We start from the raw sequence: 24,029 nt of genomic DNA, 5'->3' as shown, positions 1-24,029 counted from the left end.
TATATAATTTTTTGTTTTACAAATACACAATGTTTACTCGTTTTTTTTTTTCAGTGTTTGTTAATATGTGTAGGATCATTGCAATCTTAATTATTAACAAATTTCAAATAAAAATGAATTAGTTAATATTGTGTAGATTTATAATAAGGATTTTATAATCACGTTTCACTTTCGACAAAATTTTACACTCATTGAGATAAACTTGTTACTTTCAATGTATTAACAACAATGTATTGGATCTTCCAATTTTTTTTAGAGGTATGTTTTCTTTTGTGAATGCCTCTGTCTTCAGTGCAAAGTTTTCTATGTCTATTTTCCACCATTTTTTGCTGATGAATTTTTTGACAACAAACATCTGCAAACTTTACCAACCAGCCCAATAAGTAATAATGACATTTAGCAGCTTTGAACGTGTAAATTAAACCGACATACATGAACTAGTGAAAAATAAATAAAGTCTCTCGAAAACAATGACAGATTTTTATTGCTTTTTATTATCTTTTACCAAAAATTAACATCAGCAGAAAGGCCGCCATTTGCAGACCACAACACTATTCCAGAGTTTACAGAACTCACAAAAAAAAAGTTCATTGCTTCAAATAAACAATTTACTTTAAAATGGTACCAAAATTTCAGATAAAAAGGTTATTTATTACTGTTGTTAAATCCCTTGATTTTACACTTCTAGGCTTGTACTCATGGTACAAGCCTAGAACTTTCATCCTTGGATGACAATGAAACGACTCACGTTTGCGTCGTTATGGGGTTAACACAGACAATGCAGTTAACAAATTCTAAATAACATTTCCGAAAATGTTAATAAATCGGTGTCGCCCGGACCGCAGCCACTGTCTGTAACACTGATATATTTACAGTCACATTAGATCATGCTTTTAGACAAAGAATAACAACAAAACAATTTAAGAAAACTATATTATTACACCTGCAAACTTCACCAACCACCCAGTAGGTACTAATGACCTTTAGCAGCTTTGAACGTGTAAATTAAACAAATTAACAAACATTCATGAACTAGTGATAAATAAGAGCAAAACAAAACATTGCTAATATATGACTACCTCTTGAGACACTCAATCTGCCATTATTTACATTGAAACCGAAAACTTAACAGGTACTGAAAATTATTAAAAAAACCTAAAATAATTAATTATACAAATGTTTTGTATGTTGAGAGGGTAAGGGCTTTCAATGCTACTACATAAACACAATCACTTTTAAACTTGTCAGCTTTTTTTCATGCATTAACTGTATTTTTTATCTTATAATTGGAGCATTTAACTTTTAAGGCTTGAAATACTGATAATGATTTCTTCATAACCATAACCTAGACACTTGCTGGTTACTTTGTTTGTCTGAATGCCTGTTTGTGGGATATATCATGCACTTGGTGTTAGTTTTGACAGGGACACACATGGAAATAAGTTGACATAAGTCAGTTTGTTATGAAAGGTTGTGTAAAAATGTATTTGAAGTATTTACTATCATTATTAAATTAATAAAAGTTATATTATTGTATAATGCTCACCTGATTGTGGCAAAGGGATAATTCCTGTTTTTGTTTTGCTATAAATGCTTGAAAACTTTCAGCTCACTACAATTAGGGATGGAAATAATTTAGATGAATGCTAATATTGAAGGAGACCTAGAAAAATAGTTAAAATTCAAGCCATTTATAATATTTAAAAGCAGTATATGATGTTTCTAAAATTCCTTTATACTAGAGTAGATTTATACATGTAGGTCTATAAATATTATGCTCATGCTAACCCTTCATGCAAAGGCACATTATGTTTACTTGTTTGAAGAAATAAAGGAATCTAAAAGTATCACAAAAACATTAAGAACAATTTTTATCACAGAAATAGCCAATAATTGATAAATAAGCTTCAGTAATACAATACTTGGCACAGGAACACATTTGCTAATTGTTTCTATACTTATTCTAGATGGCTGCACAATCTTTTAATATACTGTTTCTTCAAATTTAAGCTTCTACTATGGACACTGATTCTAATATTAATGTACTTAGGCTAATTTCTTTTATAATAGCATGAACAAAATTTTAAAAAAGATTTAAAATATGCACAAAAAAATTATGGAAATTTACTTTCCAAGTGTAAACGAGAACTGAATCATAGACTATCTATGAGACAATAATAACAAATAAATTAATACTACATGTCAGACAACAATCACACTTGAAGTATTGTAAACTTGTGATTTTATTTATTGACCTTCTTTTGCTTTTAGTTTAAATTTGATGTAAGTTGTGTTATTGTCAGTAGAAGTATGTTACCAAAGTATACCTGTCATGGTTCAGAAGGGAAAACTCAGGGAATTGAAAAGGGGTCTTAAAAGCCAGGAATAACAGGGAAATTAAAAAAAAAACCTTATTTACATAAAAGTACGGTAATTTTTTTGTACTGTATGGTACCTCAATGTCTTAAAACCAGTATCTTTGCATTTTAATCATAATTTATGTGGGTGATCACAATCACGTGTGTGTGTGTGTGTGTATATATATATATATATATATATATATATATATATATATATATATATATACATATATACACACATACATACATACACACACACATATATACATACACACACACACACACATGAGTACAAACATACGTACATACATACAATTTCAAAGTTTTAAGAATTTTAATAAGCTGGTTTTTATTTTCAGACTGACAGTTTTATGTAGTTTAGATGGACATGATAACAGTGCAGTACATTGCGCAGATTAACATTTTATAGTCAGATGCTAAAGTAGATCATTTACGTGAACATTTTCTTGGCGGATTATAAGAACCATTGACTCCTTAATCACATTCAAAGTTATGTTCTGACCTGGGTCCTGCAAAACTGATTGAGCTAATTGTTGTACACTACATTTTACTTCATTTGTGTTGTACACAGTTTTTTCCCAGTTATTAAAATTTTTAATTACATTTCACTCTTTTCATTATTGTAATGTTTGACACTTGGAATTTTTTTTGTTGTTGTTAAAACTCAGTATCGTGGAGAAACATCTACACAGAAAAATGATGCATTTTGATTTTTTATTTAACTATAACAATATGATGTAAATACTTGTAAGGCATTTTGTCTTTGCAAAATTATAATTTGTGGTAGTGTAATGCATTGCTCAATGAGCGTTGTTATGTTAGGAATTTATTAGCATGAAAAAAAAAGACGATGGACTGAAAGATTTTTGTTTGGAACAGAGGGTCTTGCTTTAGCATTTGACATAAGCGGAAGCATTTTGTCTTGAATGAGCTTCAGTACTACGATATATTAATTTTAACTACAATAAACTGTCTACGAAACCACTGGAATTATAATTGAGCATTGTGTGTTGATATCCAGAAGATATATTTATATTTGTGGGGAAATGAACTTTGAGTCACAATAAGTGAACTATTTTAACTGACGTCGATCAGAACCATGGTTAGTGTTGATCATTAACTGCATTGGAAGTGGAAACAGTTACATGAACTATTTTTGCACAAATATATGACTTCACTGGTTTCATGTAATATTTGAATTATCAAGATGGACCACGTCGAAACCCAGTTATTATAGGTTTGCTATAAGATTTAAGAACTGACTTCGACTAGTGAAAAATTGGAGGACGGTGTTACTTCGGTGAATCGTCGACAGCCTCCGAACAGAGTTCCGGAGCCTGAATGGTCTACCGCTTCTGTAGAAGGATTTTGGCACTCTGAGAATCATCGTGTCCTGTTTCAAAATTCGACGGATTCCAGTACTATCACTGTGTTGGTGTGGGAAAGAGCCCCATATCACAGTCATCAACGCTAGATGATAACTATCATTTCCTAATGTAGGAAATACGAAACCATATTGTAAATGTGGTATGTAAATAAGGTACATTTTGTAATATTGCTGTTTAGGGTTATAATGTATTGTGTGTAATTTTGAGTAGTGATATAAGTTAGTTAAAATTCAAATGAAGTATCATTTTAATTTCTGTTTTAATTCTTCATAGTAGATTCTAATTTGTTTTACAGCTATTTAAGTGCTTTGATTCAACCTTACATTTTTTCCCATATTCTTGGAGGATACCAGTGATATTGTAACACTATTATTAAATAACATCTTTATCGACTTAACTAAGCTGAGTAACTTTTGAAATGCTGATATTCAAGTGTTTTAAGTAGAGGATTTTATAGACTCTTAATTGATATTTAACATAAAGATTTCAACACACTTGTATTGGTAACTGTCTCATCAATTTGCAGTACCACAATGGTATAGCATTTTAATGTTAGCTGTATTTAACTAGTACATAATCCCATATTTTAAATAAGTAATTTATAACCAAAATTTTCTTTTACTTACAATAATGTCAAGTTCTGTGCAGTTTGAGATAGAAAATTATAAAGCAGTTGTTTTCTGAATGAATTATGTTAGCTTCATTTCCTTCTGAGTTAAGTAATTTTGTAATACAGTATTAATATTTTCAAGGATCTGCAATGGTTGCCAATTTCCAATAATGAGACTACTACTTTCAATTACAGACGAGATTGACATTTTTCTGTGTGTTTAGCAGGTATCACTATATCTTAAATTGGAGACATAGTTTACTTATGCAGCTGCTTCTCACTTGTAGGGGGTTAAACACACACTTTTGTGGGTGAGACTCTACAGCATAGATACTGAAGCACACATGCATACATGGTGAGACTGACTGAAGGGGAAAGTGACTTACAGCCCCCTGGGGGAGAAGATAGAGCTTGCAGTATTAGCAGATATGCGACCATGGGGGAGAGATTGAGACCTAGTTTTTTTGAAGTAATTTTGGGCCCCTCCCACTAGATGGCAGCTTTCATAATATATTAATTACTAACATAGCTACATTGATTGTGAAAAGTAATGCATACACTTTTATCAGGCAAACATCAGTGAGAATGAAGTCACTTTATTTCGGTAGTTATTGTGGCATACCAGAAATTTTGCATGTCTTACTAATTTATATAGAACATGCTTTTTTATTACAAAACTGCATTAAGTGTTTTTCATGCAGTTGAAATCTCTCTTACTAAGCAATTAGTTGTCAAGTAGTTAAATTAACATAACATTTTATTGTATAGAAACCTCCCATCATAGTTTTTTTTTTTGCTAGTAGTTATGGGCCCAACCAACAGATAGCATCACATGTCACACATAACATAGTTTTATTTCCACTGTAAGAGTCACACTTCTATAACTCCATTTTTGTTCTATGGATGTGACTACCTAGGGTTTCTAATGCTCACTTCAGCATTTACTACCTCAATTCTTCAACTAATACAGTCCTGAACAGGATTGGCTGATTTAAACCACAGTTTAAGCATGGTTAATTCCAGGTAGTTTTTATAAATTTTTTTAAAAATGTTTTTTAAAATAGAATATCTTAATTTTAATGGAAGATCTAATTCCACTCTAATAACAACAAAAGAGTCTTCATTAATGTTTCTTTGATTTACAGGTGCAAAAAGTTATATACTAATCACAATCTTAGATTTTAAATTATCAGAAAAGTCTTAATTTATTCTTATTTTATTTATTTATTCAATTTTTGTTCTGTAGATCCCAAATGGAGGTAAGGACTCCGGGATATAGAACAAGTCAATTAATACTAATATATACATATATACAAACAAACTGTACAGCCACCCAGCTAAATACTTATGTAAAATTAAAAATTTTAAATAGTTAATTCCTATTCTGTGGGAAATTCCTGACTACTGTAAATCTCATTCTATGAGAAACACCCATTCTATGGAGAATCCTCTTGTGGGGAAATACCCTTTCTGTGGTTTTCCCATTCAGATGTGCAGGTTTGGTGGACTTAAGTTCTTTGATATAACTTTTTTTGGTTCAACATGAGTGGCAGAAAGTAGGATGTTGTATAGCTTTTAACATGCTGAAACCTAAAAAATTAATCTAAAAAAATAATAAATTAATAATAATAAAATAAACCAAAAAAAAACCTGCTTTAAACAAAAAAATCCAAGTGGTTTGGTGATTGTTAATGTTTTTTTTTCAAACCCTTGTTCCGAGTTATGTACATTGCCAACCTTTTGCGTCCACTAGTGTATACTTGCAAGTAACATAATTATGTTCAATAAGCAATTTTTTGTCATTTTTAAATTTTTTCTAAAGTAATATAATATGTAATGAAGAAAAAAAACATACAGATAAATTAGAGAAAAGTAAAATCATTAATATCATTAATATAGTTAAACTTATTATTGTAATCAAATCAAGATTTTATAAAATAATGAAAATGCCTGATTAGTTATGACATTGTAAAAAAATAAGGAAAATAAATCCGTATGAAATCAAACCAAAATTAGAAGCACCACTCTAACAATTGTACTTTTTTGTATAATAAATTATTGTTTAATCTTAATGGTACATAATAAAGATGTTTGTGTGTTGCTGCAGGGGGGGCAGAGGGGGGCATGACTTTGGACCACCGCGGGGACCACCGCCAGGACATGGGCCTCCCCCGCCTAGGTTTCGTGGGAGAGGGTTCGGACCCAGAGGTCCGCCGTTCAGGGGCCCACCACCACCGCATTTCGGAGGACCGAGGGGGCCGCGGTTTCGTGGGCCACCGCCGTTTGACCCGAACTGGGGTCCCATGCCCCCGCCGGGCATGCACCCCCACCACATGATGGGCCCTCCTCCACCGGGAATGGTAAGTTTCGACCAGGTAGCGTAGAACAGACGTAAGTGCAGAACTTAATTCCTACATGTATGGAAAAAGTTTTACAAACCGGAAGGTATTTAATCTGGCACATCAGTATAGCTTTAACGGGGGGGGGGGGGGGGGGGGTGGTTGTCAATCTCAAGATAAGGGACAAGTGACCTGACCACATAAAACAAAAATGAAAATGGTTTTTTCTTTGTATGATTTTTTTTTACTTCTCAAAAATAAAAAGTTAGTCACATCACCCAATTAGCAGCAGTAATCAACGATTAATATTTATCATTTTATGTCGGGTAATACAAGTGTGCTTGGCACAGAGTTGATGCTCCATGGCATGGAGTTGAAATCACCGTATATTTAGGTACTTCAAATTACTGAAAATATACCATTATATATATTAGGTTAAATCAAAATTTGGTACCATTTTAATAATACCCTGTAGGGCCTACTTATAAACAGCTTAAAAATTTTAACTGGTTCAACAGTTTCAGTTCTGGTTCATCAAGAACTTTTTAAATGTCACATAACTTACACTGTGAAAGTTAGCTAAACATTAGTTAATCATTAATTTCAAAACATTTAAGAATGACACATTAGCCTTCAACACAATAGCAGTGAAAGTAATAAAAAAGTCAACCCATATTCACAAACTGTGTATCAATGTTTTTAAAGGCATAGTTTTGCCTTCAATTTAGTTCTGGTGCATCAATCACTTGTCTAATGTCAGAACCATCAACCAGTGCAGTGTCATCTGTCTCAGGAAAATAGAATGTCCCATCAGTTGATTCACAAAAATTTCACACAAAAGCTACCCATTTCCTTCGAGAGAACCATCCCAATGTAGTTCTTAACACTTTTCTTGGATTTGTATTCAACAACAACAAAGTGTTCACTAAGTCATCTTCATCATAAATCTTCTTTAGAAGTGTTCCTTTTGTTTCCTCACACTCTGAATCATCACTGCTGTACACATCACTATATTTCACAATCACTTCTGAGGAAGAGAAGCTGCATGAATGTTAAAGAATGATTATTTGCCACTTGCTAGTGTTTGATGCAAACAAAAATGAATGCATGCCTGCAAATTACAAACATCGCACCCACAACACAAACTTTCATAACATATCTCATGTCATAGGGACTGGAAAATTTAATGAATTTGATGATTTGTTGCAGTTGGCTAACCTTCACACTTGCTTATTGAATCCACTATGTTTTATTATTGGTAGATAATCCAGCTTGTTTCTATTTGTAATCAGTCATGTATAATAGTCTGTTAGTAATTTTTTACTGGCTCTGAGACTCGCCTAGCTCGTGTAAAAATGTGCAAGCCAATTATTAAAACGCTACTATTTTTCAGTCCCTATGCACACAATCAGTCGCAGCTTAGGGCTTGCATTATAAAATTAGGTACAGTATGAGTAAAAGGATACAATGATTTATTTCTGGTGGTTTCCCATCATCATTGAATATATCAAGATATCCTATGTCATAATGTGAACAATGTGATGGACGACATCTGAAACAGCTTAACCTTCGGAAATGTAGTCTGGAATTTGCTTCATTCCGTGCCCATGTTACTTGGTGAACTCGTAGAGTCTCTTTGAAAGGTTTTGGTGTACGAAGATCCAAAGTATTCGAGAACTGCTCGATACATTCCTTCGGAACACTTATCACTGTTATGCCTTTCACATTGTCTGTCAACTCATGCACAAGTGTACTGAAGTCAGATATGTCCTTTCCTTGAGCTACCAGGTAATCCGCTGTGCGCTTTAGTGTTCCACCCAGACCATCAGGAGCACTTTACCAATGACCACTGTCGCTGTAATTCCATGTAATACTTTCAGCTACTGGGTAGCAACTGGCAATGTATGTACCAATAAGTGCAAACATTTTGCGGTTCCTATATTGTCCATCACTAAGAAAATGTAGACTTGTTATGCTTGGTGCAAGTTGTTTGATTTCTGTGAATATTGGTTGTAGATGAGCCATAATAGCGACAGGATCATGCAGCAAGCTGTCAGACAGTGTACAATATGCTTTCTTCATCGGTAGTTCAGATGTTTCGTTCCTGTAGTACACCATAACAGTGTGGATACTGACTTGCTCGCGTGAGCCACCAAAATGAAATGCTTGGATTTCTTGGGATACTTTACAGTTATAATTTTCTGAGAAATCCATGTGAATAACTGTGGAATTAGGGGGCAAATTTTTTTTCAATTTGGCCATTTCTCTGTGTTGGTGACACATGTTATTTACATGGGACATGAACTTCGGGAAAATGCCCTCTAATTCAGAGACTAAATCACCCAATGAGCACTGAAGGGAATCATTTTTATATTTCGTACAGGTTTTGGTTTTTCCTCCAACAACAATCACGTCTTTCTTTATGATCCACTTCTCATAAGTCACAGTATCTTCTTTTGCAAAATTTGAAAACACAATTTTCTTCTCTTTGCAATCTGCACATATTCTTTCCAAACATTTCTCCATGATCTGTTCCTCATTACAACACAAACTCTGACATAATGAATCAGGTGTATCCTGAGCAATAATTTTTAATTTGTACAGTCTTGACACAAGTAAGCGTACATTTTCATGCAGCATGCCCACACACATATCACGGTCAGTTGCCTTTGCTGACACAATCCAGAATGGCCTTAGCTTACAAAAAGTAGAGTAGCTTACAGCATATTCAGTGTTCATAGTTTAAAATTGTTCGTGCAAGTTTAGCAAAGAATTATTCAAGTACCTTTTCTGTTTCTTGTTGCCATTTCGAGTTATGGTATCTTTCTTCCCGGGACATAACCTACTACATTCACCAACTTCGAGAAAATTTTGAATATCTCTTTTAATTGATACTATCTGAGTGCAAACTTTAGAATGTGGTGTTTCGTTGTGAGAGCTTCTAAGTACTTTGTAACTGAATACATCTTTCATGTACTTCAAGCACCTATATTTCTTGAGAATTTTCCCTGCAAACTACTGCTTACATTTCCGAAGATTCGTTTTATTTTTATATTTTTCTTTTATTTGTGTTAACAATGCTTTGTTAAAGCTAGCTTACGACGAACATTTTAGACACTGCCCAGAAAAAAAATTCTTTGCATTCGTTTTAGGAGAAACAACAAACTGTATCTGTTTTTGAACAGCTCTATAATACCTTGTTTTAAATTTATTGTATTTTGATTTGAACTTTGCTAATTCTTTTTCTAGTTTACTTATTTTTCTTTAAGCTTTTGCTCTGTCTCTCCTTACTTTTCTCCATTCTGATAATGTTCTTGTGGCAGATGATGTACTGGGGCAACGTACACAGTGATCACTATTTTGTAACACAGATGGACTATTAGGGGGACTGGTTTCATTTAAAGTCACCAACATTTTGTTCTTTTTTCTGGTTTTCTCTGTACTTCTTTGCAGACTGTTTCCACATATTTCTTTTTTTCTTTTATCTCTATTGGACAGCTCACAAATCGTTAAAATTTTCCCTTCTTGTTTAAGTTTGTGATATCGTTCCCTCTCTTTTCGTTTTACTTCTTCATATAAGTCTGGATTGTTCTTGATATGTTCCCTTCGTTTTCTCTCTGTTTCTCTCTTTTTCTTACGCCTATCCTCAATTGATTTCTGTGTTTTTTTTATTGGTTTTTGTCATGTTTTTCTAGGTTCTTCTTATATTTTTAACAAACCTGAAACAAAAATGTAACCTTTTACTAACTACTAGCTCACTTGGCTCAAGAAATGATCTGACATTGTCAAATTATAAAATCAGAAATATTTAAGCTACATGAAGTTAAATTTATTGTATGCTGTGGCTAACTTCTCAATTGAAGTCAGGTTGAGTACCGGTAGGTACCTACATGTTTCAATATCATTACGTACACTCTTGAACATCATTGTCCAACTCTATTCAGTAGAAGATACCAAGTGATATACAGGAAATAAATTTGAGTTAGTTATAAAATTACTATTTGTGAGTAGAAACATACTTTAAATATGTTTTCATAGGAAAAATAATGTTAGTGTACAATGGAAGTAGCAATACAATGCTGTGCTAATTTTCTTACAATTTACACATTCTAGAGAACATATTCAACTAGATTGCTTATGCTAACAATAGATACAATGGTACATAATATTATGTTCTGCAAAGCCTAAATATTTAATATGTTCCAAACAAACAGTAGGGAATGTATTGTATACATCAACTCCATGCAGTTCATCAACTCCATCGCCAGGACATTCCATGGAGTTGATGACCACAGAGTTGATGAAATGGTGTTAGTAATTTTGCCATAATTAAGATTTTTAGGTTAGGAAGACATTGTTTTATATTTTACAAGTATTCTTTCTTTGCTTTTAATTCACATTAATCTGGATGCTTTCAGCAATTACCTACTATTCAGAGAGCATGGAGTTGATAGGTAATAAACCTACTCACCTAATATCTCATTTCAAATAACTTAATCCTACTAAATCACTCACTACCACAAGAGAATCACTTTTCCACATGATACATAATGGCTTAATCTATGGAACTGTTGCAATTCAGGGGCATAGCCAGGGTTTTTTTTAGGGATTCAACACCCCCCCTCCCCCCCTTAGCACCAAATCTTTAATTAAATTTCTTATTCATCACTCAAACAAATTTCATATTAAAAATTAATAAAATTTTTACCATTACCATTACAATATTCTTGAGATGCCTCATCCAACTTTAACTGCTGAAATGCCTGAGACAAATATACTGTAGAAAATTCCTCACCATCCTTCAACTTTGCAAACAGCTCTTCCATCCTGGGTAGTGGGTAATACTCTGCTACTAATCCAGGATTTACAGTTATTTTAAAATCAGCACATATGCGTACACTGCCATCACTTTTTGCCACTGGCACAATCGGTGTAGCCCATTTACTGAATGTTACGGGGTGCAGAATGTGCAGCCCTAACAGTCTGTCTAGCTCCGTGTCCACCTTGCTTTTTAGTGCGAACGCAAGGGTCCTGGCAGGCAAAAACACAGGAGGGACATTTTCCTTTAGTCGTAAGGAGACCTGCCCACCAGTAAATGTTCCCAGGCCCTCATCAAAAACCAGTGGATATCACCTTACCAAGCTGTTAAACAACTCCCACTTTTGCTTCTCTGATGTCTCGATATGATACAAGTGTGGTCGTGGTAAATGTAAAGCATCATACCAGTCTCTCCCTAGCAAGGGTGGACCACCATTTGGTACTATAAAAAGATCTAATTCTGCAATCTCAGGCTGTCCCTTTACTTTCACGGGCACCCTCAACGTACCACACGGACTCATCACCTCATTTGTATAAGACTTCAATCTGACATTGGTAGGCCTCAAGGGATGGGTTGCAAACAATTGTTTGTAGGTATGTTCTGATATGGCGGATATAGCAGCACCGCTGTCCTCTTCCATGTCTAATTGTACTTCCCCAACCAAAACAGGTATTACCCATGGCTTTGGTTTTGTTCCAGTTGATATACAAAACACTGATGTGAACTCACCTTCCCACCGATCTACGAGGCCAACTTGGTTCTCTGCACCATCATGTACCACAAAGTTGTGTGCTCTCGACTCACCCTTCTTTGACATCGCTTGATTTGGACACATGCGCTGCAAATGACCCAGCTGTTTACAATTGTTGCACCTATAACTCTTAAATTTATGATCTTTCACCACATGGTTAGCCCTACCACAGCAAAAGCATTTCACTGTTCCTAACCCTTTTTCATCTACCTTCCTGGGCCTAAACTTGACTACATTTACGGCCTCGGTCACTGGAGGTGTCTGACAAGGTACCTCACTAACCTTCAAATCTGCCACACCTAAAGATGCATTATCCATAGCCGCTTCATACGCAGCTGCAAGTGCTACGGCATTCTCAAACGTGATGTCTTCTGGTTCCAAGTATAACCTATGTGTTATATGTTTATCTCTTACCCCGACCACAAATTGGTCACGCAAAGCCGAATCTAAAAACGTCCCAAAATTACAATACCTGGTTAATTTCCGTAACCCAACCACAAAGTCAGAAATTGTTTCGCTATCTTGTTGCACACGCTTGTGGAAATTGTGCCGTTCAGCTATGACCGATGGCTTGGGAGAATAATGGATCACTCAACAACTTCAAAAGTTCCCTGTAACTCACGTCCTGAGGTTTCTTTGGTTCATACAAATTCCGTAAGACTTCGTATGTTTATTTGCCTAATGACGATATCAAATTTGTGCGCCGCTTCGCTTGGTCCTCTTCTTTATCACTGACGCCATTGGCAATAAAACACTGTTCCAGCCGCTCAGCGTACAATTCCCACGAATCCTCGCTGCAAACAAAATTTTCCACTTTGAAACCTCCCATTTTAACAACGCTGAATAAACGGATTATTCTTTCCGGCACAACATCCCATCCTCGTCGCCACGTGTTACATTTTTATTTCGTAAATCACCAACTACAGTTACATTTGATCAAGCTATGTAGCCATCTTTTCCCAACTGTCCACAAGTCTCCAATGCGGCCAATGTTACAGACTTAAATATCCCACAAAATCCCAGTCTAGCTATCATGATGGTTTGTTTTCTCAGGCCAATGGCATGAGTTGGTTTTTTGCCATAGGTCATGGTAGATTTCTTCGTAAATTTCCTTGCATTGTTTGTTGTAGTCTTTATAATGATCGTGCTATTGAAAAGATTGAAATCCCAATTACAGTGAATGTCTTTAATGTGGTAAACTGTGATTTTCTGCACATTCTGTAATCTGACACCAATTAAGCCACTGCTTTCAGACTTTACCTGGTGGATTTTGGGCATTGTCCTTGGCCACCATGTGGCGTTACTACACTTTCTGCATTTTTAATTTCTTCATAGTTTATCGTTACTGTCTGGTTATATTTCAGTACAACAATCCCTCACTTAGCACATCTTCAGATTAAGCATAATGTTAATTTTACTGCCCCCGTTCTTGAATAACAAGTCTGTAAATTTTAGTTAGCACGAAATCGTCACAGGCAAAATAAAAGTTGGGCATGACACCACGAAGTCTGCTTCAACTCGGTAAACAACAGATGTGCAGTGGGATACAGTTAGCCATATGAGGGGGGAAAAGATGCGCGCACAGGTCTGACTACGTTATCGGCTGTTGTACAAACATAAGCTATGGCAATTTAAGTTGCGGCTATGGAGTGTAAAGGACTAAATGTTTTTACAACTGCGTGTATGCTGCCGTTCTGTACTGTTGTCGCCCAGCCACAGACCGGGCTGTGGTGAACTCAGTCTAGCCAGTGGTAGGAACCTGCAAAGCAACATCTGCCCATTCGTCTGCTGTTAATTGTATGTGCGCAAGCACCTGCAGTTGGAATCATAGTGGAATCATGGCTTCCTAGTTAGAGCATAATACATAATGTTCAAGTATTAGAGACAAAACTAGAAGTATTACGGCAATTAGAATGTCATGAAGGCCACACTTATGTTGGTTGCACTTAAATTTTAAGCAAGTCAAATGTGCGCACAATCATACAAGATAAGGACTCTATCAAACATTTAAATAGGTCTGATGCTGTTGGTTTTACTAGTGGGAATATATTTGTTATTAGATACCGGAACAGAAATGAACAGATGATTCATGTGGAAAATGTTGTGAAATGAATGTTGCATAGAAATCACGGGCCTGACAGAATTGGTGTGAACCAAGCGGTGATTCACGAATAAGCACTTTAATTTTTGAAAAATTAAAATGTAAATATTCAGACAGTAATATCAGTTTCACTGCCAGTAAAGGATGATTTGGAAAATTTGCGGAAAGGACAAGTTGCGAGTTGAAGTTAATGCTCGGGCAGGCAAGGCAACCAGCCGACTAACAATAACTGTCTCCTGTTACGTGGCGTCATATTTGTCTTAAAAATTATTCAATGGTAGGCTTATAAAGATACATGGTGTGACATATTTTTCGTTAAGTGTTATTCTACGCATTTATAATACGTAAAGAATATTTTCCTGCACATTTTGGAACACATTAAGAAAATTAGCCCTGCTATTTATGGAGACCAATGCTTCATAATACACAATTTCGGATAACACAAACATTTTTAGGAACGCATTAGTCTTGCTCAGTGAGGAATTGGGAGTACAGTGGTTCCTACTTTCTAGCTGGTTACTTCTCACATTTAGTATTCCCTTTTAATCTTTATTGACATTGAGTAATTTAGGAAAAATGGCTTAACCAGCATGACGGAATGTGTCAAATTAAAGTCCTTTCACTGTTAAAATGCAATGTAAAATACTACCTTAACTTTTTTTTTTGAGAATGGTAGATATGTGTGTGCTGGTAGTGTGACCAGCCAGTTCAGTAGTTGTGATGGGTTTGCAGCCACCGCCCCACATGATGGGGCCGATGGGCATGCCACCCCCCGGGGGCCCGGGACCTGGCCCGGGGGGTCCAGGCCCGGGGCCGTATGGGCCACCGCCCATGGGCTGCCCACCTCCGCAGCAGCAGCAACAGCAGCAGCAGCAACAGCAGCAGCAGCAGCAGCAGCAGCAGCCTCCGCAGCAGCAACACCACCAGCAGCAACAGCCACCCATGAACAATGTGGGCAGTCCAGGCCCTCCTCCCAACATGCCGGTGGGTTGTAGTAGACGAGACAGGGAGAGGCATGAGTCAGCTTTAATTAATCATTCAAACTGCAGCGAGATATTTATAGTTAGTGTTTTTAAAAATTTGTCTCTTACATTCCGGCACATAGTTCAAAGGTGTCTACAGATAACAAAAGTGTCTCAAAATAAATGCAAACTGTGCCGGAAGTCTCGAAACTGAAATGTTGCCTTTGGCTAAATAACATTTCATTTTTTGATGCCTCATTTCATTTTTTTGTCTCACATTAAATAATAATACTTGGATACTGTCCAATTGAATCATGTAGAAATATCTCTGAACAGGATTCATCTTTGTAACTGAAAAATCTTCACGTTCCTATGAATATTTGATCTTTTTTAATTACTTTAATTTTTGCTTGTGTAATTAAGAAGAAATTGACACGAATATAAAAAATTTGTAATAAGATAGTTTTTACATGTCTTTAATAAGTCTTGAAATTGGTTCATCAGGTATTAAAAAGATTGGCTGAATTTAATGCTTTGTATATATCTTTTGTGAAATCAGGGAGGGAATGTATGTATTTATTTTAACTGCAACTGTTAAAATAGTGGCAACAGTCAGTCTCGTAACAATCTTGCGTGAATTTTTTATCTTCTTGAACAGAGCCATACACCAAAAATTAGGAAAATAATACACCATAGATGTAGATATGGAAATTGATACTTATGTTACAAATTTATTCATCCTTGAATGCAACCTGGCATAAAAATAAAGGTGTAAATTATTTTATTATATTTTTTAAATAAAATATTAAATTACATGTATAAATGTACACAATAACATGTTTACATGTAGAAGGCAATTTGTATAGCTCTTTTAATTGAATAAATATGCATCAAAAATAAATTTTTCTGAAGTTTCACAATCAAATACCTTGTATGTTTTATGAAAATGTGTTAAAAATCAATATTAATGCAGGAAGTCTTAGGATCAGAGAAAACTGGGACAACCCAGCATAGTCAATGGATTATAGTGTTCTGTAAAAATCAGAAAAATATGTGACCGGTCTAGGAATTTAAATGTAATAGTTCGACAAAATAATGGTAAATGAATAGCACAAGGTGTCAAGAAAACCGATCATGATAGACATGTGAAGATTGCCTCCATGTACATGCTATTTCACTGTCATTTAGAATGGCTGAAGTGGGAAAGTTAAATCAAAATAAGATTGCTCAAACTGTCACACAAATTCTAAGAAGTTAGTTTTTAAATTTGTTCTGTGTTCCATCCTCCAGTTGAATGCCAGCCAGTCACGTCACTCACGGTGCCAGTCAGACCAACAAGTGGGCGGAAAGTAGCGTAATGGCATGTGAAAGAAACAAGACAAAGAGACGAATCCCCTTCAGGTTTAAAGTGTGACAAAGGTTCAGCTGAGAGGTGGGCGACAGGAAGGGTTGGGCTGAACAGCTTCCGGGAATGGTAACAGGTTGGTTTAAATATAGAACGGCCAAGGGAAGAAGTCTGCCAGAGGGATGCCATATTTTTTTTACAGCTTAAGGATACAAAAAACCAATAAGTAAACTAAATTTAAGCACGGATAACCCGAAAACCGAATAATTCAGTCCCGGATAATTGATAGTTTACTGTACTTATTTACAAAAACCAAAGGGTTTAAAAATTTACAATGAAAGCACTTCATCTATACTGTTATTACTGGTAGATTATATTTTAGAGATCTGAAAAAATATACTTATATGAAAAAATTAAAGTGTAAAGTAAGGTACTTTATTTTATAACAGGGTTCTACTGTAATGCAGGTATCTGTACAAAAATAAGTTTTGCCACCCCATGTATGTAGTAATAACAAACATTCTGGTTCGAAGTTATGAATGTTAGTTTTTGTTAGCAGAATATGATGCCTGGACCAGGGGTGGATCTCACGGGTGAAATATGGGTGGAAACGAAGACCGGCGAAGGAAAGTCTTATTTTTACAACGCACGTACTAGAGAAACCACGTGGACTAAACCAGATGGCCCAAATGTGAAAATTATCACTCAAGAACAGGTACGATTATTTCTATTTTAATTTATTCAGTTATATGCCTTTATTTTAAATTTTAATACATGGTTTTTACTATAATGGGTTATAATTATAAGTACTATTTGAAGGTTTACTTTCTATCCTTTTTAAAATGATACCGTATTGGTCCGAAAATAGGCCGACCTCGAAAATAGGCTGACCCCTTCTACAGCACACTCAAAATCAGGGAAAAATAAATTTTAACTAACTTAAATGATTATCAGCAGCATATTACCACAGTAACACTTCAACTAAGTTAGTATTTATTAAACTGACAAAATGTGTTATTCGTACTTACCAAAATATTTGAGATTTCATATTTACATAGGCATAGGCCTGTGTTTCCGTTTATCTTCACATTCTTTTGTAGTGGTGCCATCATTTTATACGGCAATGGCTACATTTTCTAAGTTCATAGAAATTGTGACATAAAAACATTTACCGGTACGTTTAATTTTGACGTAAAAAACCCAAAATGGTTTCATGTAAAACGTGTATGAATCAACCATAAAACAGCCAATATTGCAAATAGGTTTTTATTGTTCTTGTTACTGTTGGTATGTACCGGTATTTGTTTATTTGTGTCGCAACTACAAGTTGCCAACACTGTGCCATTAATCTATTTTGATTTTCCTGTGGTAGAAGAGTAATAAAGCATACTACGGTAAATAACCTTACGGCAAAATTGCTGTTTTTACTAATTGTTTACTGTAAATACCATATTTTACAAGCAAATAAAATTACAGCAGCCTGTTAAATACAGTTCAAAAATAACCAGACAGAGCTTTTAATAGCTATGTGCTACAAGTTACCACATCTGTGTACTTAACTTAAAATATGATACGTTATTGGTAGTGCCTGGAAAATTTCGGTGTTTTCAGTATGCAAAAAGCGGTACCTTCAAATTAGAAAAGCGGTGGTTTAAAGTCGGTATTTTCGTTATGCAATGGAATTTTTTACCGGTATTTTAAATGTTGACTAAATTGTGCAGTTATTGAATATAATAGTTTACATATTTAATAAACAATCCATGTATACTAGGAATAGGCTAATATGCATAATAACAGCCAATTAAATCCAAAACAGTTATACAAAACAGACACGTTGCTATAGATGTTTGCAACTACAAACTTTCTTTTTTTTTTTTTGGCTGCCAATGCCACATGCTTAGCCGACTTTAGGTGTTTGTCAATGAAATCTTTTCTATCCCATGAAACTTTACAGTTGCAAAATTTGCACATCACTGTGCTATTGTCAGTACAATAAAACCCATGTTTCTGATACTGATATGCTCGTATTTAATGGAGTGGAGGAACACGGGGTTGCCACTTGAACAAACCCCAGCGCACAAATGAGAAGAAACTTAGTGTGAACTATACCCCAGATCAATTTTGAGCATCAAAACCATACACGAACACGACTTATGTAAAAATAAGGTAATTATGCTGAAACACAAGACTTGGGTTAAAGGATACTTTAACCTTGTGTGGATCAGGTAGAAAACATTCGGCTATAAACGAAAGAAATAAGAACAATGCTATCCTGAAATGCTGTGACATGTTTTTGGAGTAGATAATCACAGCGACAGACCGACAGGATGCGCTCCTGCCCTTTCCGTCAGCGATGTTTATTTTGACAGCTCAAGCAATTATCTTTTCCACGTCCCTTCGCAGCGTAAAAAAAAAGAGAAAAAAAACCACGCTGACAGTTTCTCACGCAGAAGGTTGAAATAAGGGAGGGAATGTGTTGAAATGTTAGTTGGATAGGGGGGGAATTGTTTTTACATGGTTTGTGGCTCTGGGAGGGATGAGCCTTGAAGAATTAGCAGGGGATGGGAGAGGTAAGCGTCGCGTCACGTCACGTATGACGTCAAGCCGCCGGGCGGGTAAGATAACATGACAGCTGAGACGGCTTTTCGTGCGATAGTGGACACGCCGAGCTCAGCTCGGCTAGACACTGCCGTGTGGACAGTCTAGAGGGGTGGTATCTATTTTTAGACGTCTTTTGTATGCCTGGCTGCTTACAGTACAGCTCTCGCCAAGATAAACGTGAACACATAGAGCCCAACAAAGTGTAACAGACTTGTTTTTCAGCCGATTTTACTCAAATTTTCGACTTTCTCTGCTCAAATTTTTCATGTTTTCTCAAAAAACGGTCATATAAACGGAATGGACGCATCAGAGGGGGCTCGCATCGGCGGGATTCTACTGTAATGGTACTTTTCGGGGATATATTCGCAGTGTAATATAGAAATGTTGTGGTTTTCGCGAATGTACTTACTTTTCGCGTTTTCATGCAAAATTCGCGTGAATTTTCGCAAAATTCGCGATCGTGAAAAATTCCAGGCCCTAGTTATTGGGGTTGTGTGTTTACTAAATTTCTAAGTTGGAAAAATTACTAATTCCACGTAACTATGGCGTAATTTTAGGTCAATGAATTGTATATTTGATAACATTTTTATGCCATAAGTGATTCTCCTTAAAATGTATGTGTTTAATTATACTATTTTGGCTAGTGCCCCATTATAGGCCGACTCTAGATTTCAAGGTTGACAAAACTGCAAAAAAGGTCAGCCTATTTTCGGACCAATACAGTAATTTTATCTACTTGAATGCTCTGGTGAATCATGCCAACCTATTAAAAATTTTTTGAGACGTTTTTATGTGTAGATATTAAAATCTGATAACTGTTGTTTGATTTTCACACTATCATTTTGGAAGAGATGCTAAAGTAAGTTAAATTTTGGTTAATTGAAGTAGTATTGACATTTAGTTTGTGCATGCAAGGTGGTTCACCGTGGTGTTGTGGTTGGTGCTGGCGCAGGTGGAAGTGATGGCTCAGGCGGTTGGCGTGAACCCGGGGCTCGGTCCCCCCAACTCGGGCCCGATGCAAGGCGGACCCATGCCTCAGGGTCCTCCATCGCAGCCGAAGCCCGACATGGATGGACCGGGCGGGCCGCCACCTCACGTCCAGATGCCAGGTGAGTACCCTGTTGTAGTCCCCAAACAGGCATTCATGGCACTGAGCAGGCCATAATTTTTTGTTTTTATTATTAAAATGTTCTGTTCTTGGTTAAAACTCTTCATCTGAAGTTATTTATTTTAATGTTGAGGATATGTTTTAAGAGTGCAGTTTATTAATATGTGCCAGTTACTTTCACAATTTAAAAAAAAGCTATAGAAAGAGATAAATTTGTTTTGTAATACGGAATAAACTATAAAAAAAATTTTAAGCTTTCCTTGAGCAGTATAAATTATTTTCGGTAATACAACTTGCCTAACTTAGAAAAGGGTACAAATTAACTAAAAAAATTGTGAAATGAAACAGTAACAAAATTAAGCAACTAGAGAACTAGCAAATGAAAGTGTTGTAATTGATTGTGGTATTTCAGCGTTAAGTTACATTTAAGAAATACACACAAATTCATTCGTTGTTATTTCGGCGTTGTGGTAACGACCCAACAAAATCTATAAAACACTGTTGACCAACTAATCATCATCACACCATTCGAAAATGAATGTTTGTTTACATTTTTCCGCTTTTTGGCGCGTTTTAAAATGCTTGTGCTGCCACGTACGGCTGGGTGACAAAGTACAGAGCCTGGTACCTGGTTCGCCCGTTATAATCTGCTTGATACTACGACGCTGTTCCAACTATATGCCAGCGCCCCCGGCTGACATGGTATGGCCACTCACGTAAGGCTGTTCCAAACACCGTTCGCCCAATCATCTGCTTGCTTTTGTATTTATCCGTTGTCGCGGTGCCAAGCTGACGTCAGTGCCCCGAGCGGTGTGCGTAGGCTTTACAACTTCGCCTGTTTGTCATACCTATCCAAACATGCCGGAAAGGAAAATAAACGCCGTAGTTTTGCGTATTTTTACACAATATTTTTGGGTTTAACATTATAACGTGAGCGTGTGTAAGCTTTTGTTTGCTTTAGTGCATTTATGATTAATGTTTAGTGGCGGCCATGTTGCGGTGTTTGTTTACCAGTGAGGAGGCAAGTCTTTTACACAGTATTTAAATTTCCTGTAAAAACATTGCGATTTCGCATTTCAATACTAAATTTCGTGTAAAAACGCTGTGTTACGGGGATTTCGCGTAAAAACTGTATTTAACGGTGATTTCGCGTTTATCGTAATTTAATCGCGATCGCGAAAAGAATACGCCCGTTCCTAATACGCAGTGATAATTTTTTTATAAATAAATTTTGTACTTGGACTTGTTTATAACATCGACCCAAGTTTTAGATATTGTTTATTTGGGGAAATATGACTGTTATAATGCGTCTAGTCAGTCATAACCCCACTCAAAGAGTCGTTAAATTATTGTATCTGACAGATTTGCAATGTTGTGAAATGATTTTTTTTTGCTACATGCAGGAATCAACTTTTATCATTGATTCTCGATTATCGATTATTTAAGTAGAATCGGTAGGTATCAATGAAATTGGGAATCGGTTTTCCCATCCCTAATTTTTATGAATGCTTTTTATTCCTGAAGATGGTTCAGTATTAAACAAAAAAAAATTAAGTAGATTAAATAAGTCATAGTTAGAGATGGTGATTTATAGCATTTAAAATAATGCTTTTAGGATTAGGAATAATCTTTATTGTGCAAGGAAACAAAATATTAAAAAAAAAAGTATCCACCACTATTTAGTTACATTCCGTTTAGCCTTATTTTTAGGGGTGTGCGGGAATAGGTTTTTGTACTGCGGGAAATTTTTGGGAAAAATAAATTATTCCCGCGGGAAACGGGACGGGATTGGGAAAATTAAAAAAAAAAGCAAATTTTTAATTCTAATATGAGAACATGGCCATTTAAACGTTTCTTGCAAAGTTAGTTGTTTTTTTTGCTGCTATTTCTTTTGTCTGCTTCACTTGCCCTTTTTTCAGCGGCGAATTCATTTTTTTTTAGCATCCTCAAATTCTTTTTTTATAGAGGGATGTTTATTGAGATGTGTTAGTAATCCAGACGTGCTACCATGCTCGCATCTCAAAAATCTTTCACACGAGACACACTTTGCCAGGGATTTACTGTCTGTCAGACGTTAAAAATACTTCCAAACACTTTTATGTTTACAAGTAACAAGATGATCGGTTGCGACCTCCATTATTTGTAGGCTGCTAGTTTGTTTTAATATACAACGGCATTGAAAATAGGAACAGATACTTTGCACAAGCCTTAATAACGTAACGTCAGCCGACAAAGCCCGCCAAACTAAACAGTAAACAACAATTTTTTCTCCCAAAGCAAAATCATAGATGTTTAGATACTCGTGAGCAGTGGTGTAAAACTACGTGATTTCATATTTTTCAAAGTGCCAATATAGTTCTCTACATCGCCACTGCTATCAAGTAATGAGAACGGTTACGCTTCGTTATGTAACGCAAGTCTAGTATTTCTTATATCTTTGGCAAAAAGGTTGGATTGCGCATGTGTTTTGTTTGTGTTTAAGGACACACAGTGGTTTTAGGTTAAGTATTCGATGGTGACGGCAATAACGTTATATAACTGACTATTCACGTATCTTGCAAATTTGTACCCTTGAAGAAATATATTTATGAACGCATACAATATTTAAGGTACTCCATGTACGTTTTTTATATACCAATTAGATATGTGTAAACGATTATAATTCACTGCACACCACAGCTGTCGCTACGATCGGCATACGTTTAAAACATGTTTTGCGTTTAAATAGTACGGAAAATCTTCAAAAATGTACGAATCCATAAAAGATATTGTTGTAAAAACAGTTTGAATTGATAGAAAACATTTTCGCATGATTAGTAAACATTTGTAAATTTTTAAACAGTTTCCCAAAAAATTCGGGAGTAATAAAATTCCCGCCCGGCATTTCGGGAAGCCTATTTTCCCGACTTTTTTCCCGAAGCGTCGGGATCCCGCACACCCCTACTTATTTTTGGTTAAGATCATAAGGTTCACTTAAGTTCAATAGTTTCGGACCACAAATAAATAAATATTTTAACTTCATCAATGCGATCATTTGTAACTACCCGAAAACTCTCTATTGCTGAAACTGAAAGTAACGTTTATGTAATTTAATATTGAGATAATTATTTGGACGCGCACAATCACATGATGCTACCAGGATGGCCAACTGATGCTATTAGAAATCTTAAGACTTAATATTGTTAAAATGTATAAATATTCCCAAATATCCTTTTTTCATATGTACATTAAGTAAAGACTGCATTATTTTTGTGTGTTTATGATGAAAAAAATATTTATGTTATTTCTTATTACCATTTTATCGAAGCACGACGCAAATGTGCTTTTTTAAAAATCATGTCAATTTGGCCAAACTGCATGAAATTGTTAAAATAAGATGTCGCTGCTGACCTTCGCCATTTTATTTTATTACAATTATTTTTGCTTATGAAGTAACAAATATACGGTTCTAAACTCTGTTTTACTGTAATAAAGTGATATTATATTTACGCCAATCATCGTTACGATATTGTTGAATGATGCCTCGAGATAATTGACAAGTTATTCATGATTCCTTCGAAAATAATTCTTGGTGTTAACTTCGAACCGAAGTCGCAAGCTCCAATTCGACTTCAACTTTTTCGA

At 35.5% G+C, this 24,029-nt stretch overlaps 1 protein-coding gene across 1 annotated transcript in view; it reads left to right on the top strand.

Annotated features, from left to right (window-relative positions):
- The window catches only part of LOC134530919 (transcription elongation regulator 1-like), a 178,488-nt gene that overhangs the window by 18,308 nt on the left and 136,151 nt on the right, over window positions 1-24,029 (top strand). Inside the window, exons 2-5 of the mRNA XM_063366233.1 lie at window positions 6,487-6,739; window positions 15,122-15,373; window positions 17,256-17,411; window positions 20,250-20,406. Coding sequence (XP_063222303.1) covers window positions 6,487-6,739; window positions 15,122-15,373; window positions 17,256-17,411; window positions 20,250-20,406 — 818 coding nt within the window. The remainder of the gene's footprint in view (window positions 1-6,486; window positions 6,740-15,121; window positions 15,374-17,255; window positions 17,412-20,249; window positions 20,407-24,029) is intronic.

The sequence above is a fragment of the Bacillus rossius genome, chromosome 3, assembly GCF_032445375.1.
Source record: "Bacillus rossius redtenbacheri isolate Brsri chromosome 3, Brsri_v3, whole genome shotgun sequence".
NCBI classification, from domain to species: Eukaryota; Metazoa; Arthropoda; class Insecta; order Phasmatodea; family Bacillidae; genus Bacillus; species Bacillus rossius.
The sequence above is the reverse complement of the archived record's forward strand: the minus strand, read 5'-3'. Positions and strand labels throughout refer to the sequence as shown.